This window comes from Scophthalmus maximus, chromosome 20, assembly GCF_022379125.1.
Source record: "Scophthalmus maximus strain ysfricsl-2021 chromosome 20, ASM2237912v1, whole genome shotgun sequence".
NCBI lineage: Eukaryota > Metazoa > Chordata > Actinopteri > Pleuronectiformes > Scophthalmidae > Scophthalmus > Scophthalmus maximus.
Genome location: NC_061534.1, coordinates 455,001 through 465,000, shown reverse-complemented (window position 1 = coordinate 465,000; position 10,000 = coordinate 455,001). Strand labels below are relative to the sequence as shown.

Below are 10,000 nucleotides of genomic sequence, written 5' to 3'. Positions count from 1 at the left end.
GACTGAAGAGGAGGTTTTCAGATCACTACAGAGCATGCAGGGGGGTAAAGCCCCTGGCATCGATGGTCTCCCCCCAGAGTTCTACAAGACTTTCTGGGAGTGCCTGAAAACAGACATTATGGATGTGTTCACCGAAAGTTTTGGGGACTGCTCGCTTCCGCAGAGCAGCAGGAGGGAAGTGTTGACCCTCCTTCCTAAGAAAGGCGACCTGATGGACATAAAGAACCGGAGGCCGGTCTCTCTGCTGTGTTCGGACTACAAACTGTCCAAGGTCCTGTCCTCCCGGCTGAAGCAGGTGATGGACCGGGTCATCCACAGGACCCAGACCTACTGTGTGCCCGGCAGGTCCATTGTTGACAATGTGTCTTTGGTCCGGGATCTTTTGACCGTCTCGGGTTCATTGGGTTTAGATACTGGGCTAGTTTCATTGGATCAGGAAAAGGCTTTTGACCGGGTTGAGCACCAGTACCTGTGGAAAGTGCTTGAAAGGTTCGGCCTCAGCCCTGGGTTCATCGCCAAGATAAAGGTGATATATGGGAACATTGAGAGTGTGATGAAATTTAATGGTTGTTTGTGTGAACCTTTCAAAGTGACCAGGGGGATAAGGCAGGGCTGCTCGATGTCGGGTATGTTATATGCTTTGTCTATCGAACCAATGTTGCACAATGTCCGCTCATCCATCAATGGCCTGGCTTTACCTGGGTTTGATACGCCTTTTACTGTGTCAGCCTATGCAGACGACATCATAGTTTTTACGAAGGGTCAAAACGATGTGGATAGCTTAGGACACATTGTTGAGGCTTTTCAGAAGATCTCAGAGGCCAAAGTGAACTGGACCAAGAGTGGCGCCTTGGCTGTGGGGAAATGGGCGGGAGGTCTCCCTCAGCTTCCGGGTGGGTTGGCCTGGCAGAGAGGGGGTTTAAAGTACCTGGGGGTTTATCTGGGAGATCAGGGGACCACAGCAATGAACTGGGAAGCGGTGGTGGGCAAAGTGGAGGGAAAGTTGAATAAATGGAGGTGGCTGCTTCCCCACATCTCATACAGAGGCAGGGTGCTTATCATTAACAACTTGGTAGCATCCAGCCTCTGGCACAAACTGAAATGTATGGAGCCCCCTGCTGGTCTTTTGAAGAGTATCCAGGCGATCATGCTAAAGTTTTTTTGGGACTATCTACACTGGACTCCTCAATGTGTTTTGTACCTGCCAAAGGAGGAGGGTGGGCAGGGATTGGTGGACTTAGTGAGCCGGACTGCTGCTTTTAGACTCCAGTTCGTACAGAGGTTTTTATTTGGGACTGATGATGTTGTCTGGAAGCCAGTGGCCAGCACCATTCTGAGGGGGGTAGCAGGTCTGGGTCTCGATGCTTCATTGTTCTTAGTGGACTGTGGTTTTGTCCCATTGTGTAAACTGCCTCACTTCTATCAAGGACTTTTTACAGCGTGGAGACTTTTTAAGTGGTCCAGACTAGGACCTGCAGCGTCTCTGTTCTGGCTCCTGGAGGAGCCTCTGGTGTGGGGGGCCCGGCTGGATCTCCACGATGGCTGACGGGAGATGGAGTGACAGACCTGAGGGGATCGTGGAGGCTGCTGGTCCTGGTCTCCAGAACACGGAGGCAGTGGCCTCCCTGCTGGGCCTGAGGTCGGCCCGCCACACCAGGACCATTCTGAACGAGTGGAACAACAGACTGGACAGTGAGGAGAAGGAGATGCTGCAGGACTATTCTGATGGAACTGAAGCCCCCGACTCGGGGGACCCTTTTCACATTGTGTTCATGCTGACCCACCGGACACTGCTGCTGACTTTCACATGCAAACTGGGAAAGGTTTGTACGGACACTGTGTTCTGGCCACTCACAGGAAGACGCTGGGTGGGAGGAGGGACATGGTGTGGAAGGACAGACTCCCACGGGACAGAGCCGGTGTGGAGCCTCTTGTGAACAAGAGGTCTGGAGACCTGCAGTGGAGGATCCTCCACGGGGCCCAAGATGAATCCCACCCTGTCCTCCACATGTCCATTCTGTCCACACACACAGACCATCGTTCACTGTTCTCTCTCTGTCACAGACTCAAACCTCTTTTAACATGTTAACAACCGTGTTTTTCGACTGTGGGGAAATGTTTACGGAGACTGATTTTATTCTTGGTGCTGGCGACAGAAAACAAGATGCAGAGAAGTGTCAGTTGCTGAATGTTGTGGTTGGTCAGACTGTGGATCTATAAAAGCAGAAGGACAAGATATGAAATGTGTCCTGACACGAGCTGACACACATGTAGTGTCTCTGGTGAGAGTCAGAGTGAGAGTGGACTTCAGGTTCCTCTCTGATGAACGACATGCAAGAGTTTTTGAATCAGTGGTGTTTCACCACGTCTGTGTTCAGTGACGGAGGAGAACTCATCTCTCACTCTGTGTTTATGACCTGATTCATTCTGGTTTTCTCTTATTTTGTTGTTGTGTGTTTTTCTTTCTTTTCATTTGTAGAGGACGTGATGTTCTCTTGTAAATCTTAATAAACATTGTTTTTTTAAAAATCAAACAATCTCTCTGTCTCTCTCTCTGTCTCTCTCTCTCTCTCTCTGTCTCTCTCTCTCTCTCTGTCTCTCTCTCTCTGTCTCTCTCTCTCTCTCTCTCTCTGTCTCTCTCTCTCTCTCTCTCTCTCTGTCTCTCTCTCTCTGTCTCTCTCTCTCTCTCTCTCTCTCTGTCTCTCTCTCTCTCTCTCTCTCTCTGTCTCTCTCTCTCTGTCTCTCTCTCTCTCTCTCTCTCTCTCTCTGTCTCTCTCTCTCTGTCTCTCTGTCTCTCTCTCTCTCTCTCTCTCTGTCTCTCTCTCTCTGTCTCTCTCTCTCTCTGTCTCTCTCTCTGTCTCTCTCTCAGTCTCTCTCCGTCTCTCACAGACACACATTCATTCACAGATGGAGCAGCGATTTTCGTCTCAATCAGCAGGGGAACAACACACACACACTCTGCTGCTGTAACCTTGACAAGCGTGTCAGTCTTCTGTAAACACACACACACACACACACACAGCAGCGTTGTTACCAGAGATGATGGACGCGTGTCGGTATTCCTCAGAGAAATGGATCGGCTCGTACGGAGACGTCTCGTAAAACTCTTCCCCTGAAAAACAACAGAAGACAGAGATGTTCAGTTAGTGTTCCCACAAACACACACACTCACTCACAACCTCACTCACAACCTCACTCACAACCAACCTCACAACCTCACTCACAACCTCACTCACAACCGACCTCACGACCGACCTCACAACCAACCTCACAACCGACCTCACAACCGACCTCACAACCAACCTCACAACCTCACTCACAACCGACCTCACAACCAACCTCACAACCTCACTCACAACCGACCTCACAACCTCACTCACAACCGACCTTACAACCTCACTCACAACCTCACTCATGACCGACCTCACGGCCGACCTCACAACCTCACTCACCACCGACCTCACAACCTCACTCACAACCTCACTCACAACCGACCTCACAACCAACCTCACAACCTCACTCACAACCTCACTCACGACCGACCTCACAACCAACCTCACAACCTCACTCACAACCGACCTCACAACCTCACTCACAACCGACCTCACAACCTCACTCACAACCTCACTCACGGCCGACCTCACAACCTCACTCACCACCGACCTCACAACCGATCTCACAACCTCACTCACAACCGACCTCACAACCAACCTCACAACCTCACTCACAACCTCACTCACGACCGACCTCACGGCCGACCTCACAACCTCACTCACAACCGACCTCACAACCGATCTCACAACCTCACTCACAACCGACCTCACAACCGATCTCACAACCTCACTCACAACCGACCTCACAACCACACTCACGACCAACCTCACGACCGACCTAACAACCTCACTCACAACCGACCTCACAACCGATCTCACAACCTCACTCACAACCTCACTCACGACCGACCTCACAACCGACCTCACAACCGACCTCACGACCGATCTCACAACCTCACTCACAACTAACCTCACGACCAACCTCACAACCTCACTCACAACCGACCTCACAACCTCACTCACAACCGACCTCACGACCGACCTCACAACCTCACTCACAACCGACCTCACGACCGACCTCACGACCGACCTCACAACCTCACTCACGACCAACCTCACGACCGACGACCTCACGACCAACCTCACGACCGACCGACCTCACAACCTCACTCACGACCAACCTCACGACCGACCGACCTCACGACCAACCTCACGACCGGCCGACCTCACAACCGACCTCACGACCGACCTCACAACCTCACTCACAACCTCACTCACAACCTCACTCACAACCTCACTCACAACCTCACTCACAACCTCACTCACGACCGACCTCACGACCGACCTCACGACCGACCTCACGACCGACCGACCTCACGACCGACCTCACAACCGACCTCACAACCGACCTCAGCGTTGGGTTCTTTTGTTTTAGAGACGATTGCTGTCTTTTCTTTGTCAGATCATATTTATGCCTTGACTGTTTCCTCTGAGCTGCAGCAGAGTCACGTCAGAGTCGTTTGAGTGACAGGTCCACAGAGAGGGGCGGGCCTGACGCTGAGATGCACAGCACCTGTCGCCACAGTGAAGCTTATGAACAGGTGATGAACTGCACATGATCAGATTCTGATCCACAAGATCTGTCAGCGCTGATGATGATATGAACCGTTTCACTGTTACCTACACAACATGTGTGTGTGTGTGTCTGCAGACATCACACACACACCAGCTCGACCTTGACGGAGGTCTGAGCTTCATATACGAGTGTTCTTTGTGTTACAGATGTTTTTTTTGTTATATTCTTCATCATGTTTGTTCTGACGTCGTTCAGACTTTGACAGAAAGTGAACGTGGCCTCGCCGCCTGAGCTCTGCGCCGCCTCGACAGCAGCTGTTCAAAGGGCTTGTTTCTCTTTCTACCTGAACCAGGAACTGGACGGAGGATTACGGTGATCCGTTCCTTCTTCTTCATCCTGCAGGTGAACACTCAGCACGCAGCAGATTGTTGCGTCTGCGGGACCTGAGTCTCTGCAGCGTCAGGATCTTCACACCGACGACTTCTCTTCGTTTGGTGTTTTGTCTTTCCCCCGGTCCTGTTTCCACACGCCGCCTCTCTGCGGTTGTTCGCTGCTCATGAGCGTCTGTGTGGCGTTGAGCGGCTGAGATCATCGTGTCCCGTTGAGATTCAGCTGATTCACTCACCGGAGACAAACGAGTTCAGACCAGTGGAGCAACACACGAATGAAACAACACAAAGTCTCCCGACGTGCTCAGACCCCAGCGACTCGTCGACGACTCCTCTGTCCTTAATGTCCTGATCTGTGTCGAGCGCGGAGGAAAGGAATCCTGACAGCAGACGACTGTCAACCTGGAGGATGGTCAGTGACTCTCAGGTTTCTTCTGTAGCTCCACAAAACACAACTTCTTGATTCACAGAACAATTCTCACGCTGCCTTCAAACCAACGTGAAGAGTAAACTTCTTTTGAGTTTACTTGCGCATGTGAAGTCTCTGTCGGACGAGGACGACACTGACATCGGGAGGATCTGATTGGACGATGATTAGCTTCATGACATCGTGTGATATGAATGTTTTGCTTTTGAGTCTAAATATTTCAACTCAAGTGAGAGAAGAGAGTGACGTCATCACGCCATCTGCTTTAACTTTGACCTTGCATCCATCCATCCTTCCTTCCTTCCTTCCTTCCTTCCTTCCTTCCTTCCTTTCATCCTTTCTTCCTTTCTTCCATCCATCCTTCCATCCTTCCTTACATCCTTTCATCCATCCTTCCATCCTCCTTCCTTTCTTCTATCCATCCTTTCTTCCATCCTTCCATCCTTTCTTCCTTCCTTCCTTCCTTCCTTCCATCCTTTCTTCTATCCATCCTTCCATCCTTTCTTCCATCCTTCCATCCTTTCTTCCTTCCTTCCTTTCTTCCTTCCTTCCTTCCTTTCATCCATCCTTCCATCCTTTCTTCCTTCCTTTCTTCCTTCCTTCCTTCCATCCTTTCTTCCATCCATCCTTCCTTTCTTCCTTCCTTCCTTCCTTCCTTTCTTCCATCCATCCCACCGAAGCTCTCCAGCTCCTCCAGTGAGTTCTGGATCGACCTCCCAGGTCAGACGGTTCAGACGTCCTCCAGTGAAAGAGATCCGATCTGATGCCAGACCCACCTCCACTGGCTCCTGTATTCCAGATGGTAAATGGTCCAAAGACGAGCGCAGACGCCTTCACCACCAAAGATCCTGTTGTGAAGTCAAAGTGTTGATGTACGACTCGGACTCGACTAAAGAGGATCAATCACTGAAGCTCTTTTCTTATGTTCTTGAATATGAAACAGTTCATCTGCAGCTGCTGGATAAAACTGTATTCAACAGTTTTCAGCTCTAACTCTAAAACAACATCACAATATTTCAGAATCGCTGCAGTGAAATCTGATATTTCAGGCCAAACAACAATCTGGACTGAACAACTGGAAAAAAGCCTCTTCATCAGTTTGTGAGATAAACCACAGACAGCAAAGCTCCATAATAATGATAATAATTATTATTATTATTCAGCTTGTTCTGATGAATCACATGGTTTCCTCTCTGCGGCGTTGTCATTGGAAACCACTGATTTACAGTAACTGGGAGAGACTGCGTCTGCAGAGAGATGCTGATGAGACTTTGTTACATTTCTGCTTCAAAATGAAACCAGGTGGAAGGAGGAGTCAGTATTTCATAAATAATATTTTTTATTCGTAGAGACGCGGATCAGTTTTGAATATGATCATCACACTGACTCTGAGCGGCAGATGTGACACAAGCTCATTTGAATTTGCTGCTCAGTCGAACGTTTAATGATAAAACACAGTTTCACCTGAAGGTTAATTATCACAGACATGTTCCGCAATTATGAGCCACCTTGAAAACACGAGGGGCGTGTGTGTGTGTGTGTGCATACGTCCGTGTGTGTGTGTGTGTGTGTGTAGGTAATCCAGCCTGAGGGTGAGACGGCAGAGATGAAAAACAGAGCAGATGTTTATGTATGAAGCTGTAACAGTGATTTCACCTGCAGCCATGAACATGACACACGACTCTCACACACACACACAAACACACACACACACAAACACACACACACACACACACACAGACACAGACATACACACACACAGACATACACACACACACACACACACACACACACACACACACACACACACACACAGACACAGACACAGACATACACACACACACACACACACACAGACACACACACACACACACACACACAGACAGACATACACACACACACACACACAAACACACACACACACACACACACACACACACACACACAGACACAGACACAGACATACACACACACACACACACACACACACAGACATATACACACACACACACACACACACACAGACAAACACACACACACACACACACACACACACACAGAGACATATACACACACACACACACACACACACAGACATACACACACACACACACACACACACACACACACAGACATACACACACACACACACCTGGCACTGCGCCGCTCAGGTCAACATAAAACATGAAGAACGTTCTGAATAATAAACCTTGTATGTTTTCTGCTCACAGCGTTTTTTTGTTTTTTTTATCAGAGTTATTAACTTCTGCAGTTATGGACATATGGAGACAATTACTGATTCAAGTGAAGCCAATGAGAGCGAGGCATGATCACAACTTCATCATCGTCTGACAGTAAAGATACTAATAAACATCATAATAATATGATGATGATAATAACAAGTACAAGTCCTGCACTGAAAATGTTACTGCGGTAACAGAATGTAAATGTGATCACGGACGAACTTTATTGATCACAAATTAGTTAACAATAGAATCAATTAAGATACTAGGAAGATAAAGAGGAAGCTGAGCCTGAAGACTAATTGTTCACATGTTACTGCAGTGTTCCACTAGAGGGAGAATTCATCCAGCAACTTTTGAACTTTTCACATCAGGGTCTGTTCAGTAACATGAGGTCCACAGGTTGTCGTATCTGTGTTGTAGCTGGTTAGCTGCTGGAAATTAGCTTAGCAGTAGTTACGTTAGCTAACCTGTAGTAACGTTAGCTAACCTGTAGTAACGTTAGCTAACCTGAAGTAACGTTAGCTAACCTGTAGTAACGTTAGCTAACCTGAAGTAACGTTAGCTAACCTGTAGTAACGTTAGCTAACCTGAAGTAACGTTAGCTAACCTGTAGTAACGTTAGCTAACCTGAAGTAACAGTAGCTAACCTGTAGTAACGTTAGCTAACCTGAAGTAACGTTAGCTAACCTGTAGTAACGTTAGCTAACCTGAAGTAACAGTAGCTAACCTGAAGTAACGTTAGCTGTAACGTTAGCTAACCTGTAGTAACGTTAGCTAACCTGTAGTAACGTTAGCTAACCTGAAGTAACGTTAGCTAACCTGTAGTAACGTTAGCTAACCTGAAGTAACAGTAGCTAACCTGAAGTAACGTTAGCTGTAACGTTAGCTAACCTGAAGTAACGTTAGCTAACCTGAAGTAACGTTAGCTATAACCTGTTATGTCATTAGCTTTGTGTAAACCGTTGCTAAGGGGACGAGAACCGATTTGATGTTGGATTTCGTTGAAGATTCATATCCAGACACAAAGCGGTTGTCCACTGATCGGAGGGTCGGTGGTTCGACTCCGGACTGACTGAATTGGTGATGTATAATGATCTTCACCTGCTCGTCAAGACTTACCGCAGCCCATTATATAACATTGGTCATAAGTAGGACACTGATGTTTGTTCTGTAACTGAATCGTGAGAATCGTTAATATGAAAGTGTTTCAGTCGACGACATGATTCGCCTCAGGCAGGAACCATCCTGACCTCTGACCCACCGCCGTCACACGGGACGGAGGGAGGTTCATCAGTAGACGTGATCCAGGCAACAGCTTCATCCCTCCAGAACATTAATGTCAAAACCAATCAGAGTCTGAGGGACGGCAGAGATTCTCACTGACGGTGATGTAACGAAACACTCGTGTTTGGAATCATGTTGATTTCGTTTCACGATTCTGAAGAGAAGCTGCTGAAAGACGCAGTTTGTTCACAGACTGACAGAGTTGACAGGAATCTGTGTGTGTGTGTGTGTGTAAATAGCTGATTTAGTGGAATAACAAAATGCTGCCCTCCTCCTCCCCCTCCTCTTCCTCTTCCTCCCCCTCCTCCTCCTCCTCCTCTCAGATTTCACCGGCCTCCTCTCATTATTCCTGACAGTCGAGGGGAGACAGTGTTCGGCCTCTGAAACATTCTGCTGCTGAGCGTCGTCACCACGCAGCCTCCATCTTCTGTCTCTTCTCTCTGGGTTTTCTATTGTTTCCTCTTCTACTGTAAAAACATAGTTCATACAATTCAACCACAAATTACTCGTTGAATACTAAATCATAAATTTCCCTCCACTAACTCCTGCCCCTTCCTTTCTCCTGGTTCACATGTGCAGTGCTTGATGTGGAAGAAAGAAGTAGCGGTATCTCCCTTTATTCATGTGTACAGTATATCAGCTGGGATTCGCAAATGATTAAGTATTAAATTGTGAATGTCTACAGTGAATAAAAGATAACGAACAACCAACCAACCAACCAACCAACCAACCAACCAAACAAACAAACAAACAGCCAACCAACCAAACAAACAAACAGCCAAACAAACAAACAAACAACCAAACAAACAAACAAACGACCAACCGAACAACCAACCAAACAACCAACCAACCAACCAACCAACCAAACAACCAATCAAACAACCAACAAACCAACAACCAAACAAACATACAAACGACCAACCAACCAACCAACCAACCGAACAACCAACCGAACAACCAACCAACCAACCAAACAACCAACCAAACAACCAACCAACCAACCAACCAACCAAACAACCAACCAA

The 10,000-nt window shown here is 47.8% G+C and overlaps 1 protein-coding gene across 1 annotated transcript in view; it reads right to left on the bottom strand.

The window, feature by feature from the left end:
• gfra2b (GDNF family receptor alpha 2b) overlaps positions 1-10,000 on the bottom strand; it is a 39,214-nt gene that overhangs the window by 19,040 nt on the left and 10,174 nt on the right. Inside the window, exon 3 of the mRNA XM_035608953.2 lies at positions 3,035-3,112. Coding sequence (XP_035464846.2) covers positions 3,035-3,112 — 78 coding nt within the window. The remainder of the gene's footprint in view (positions 1-3,034; positions 3,113-10,000) is intronic.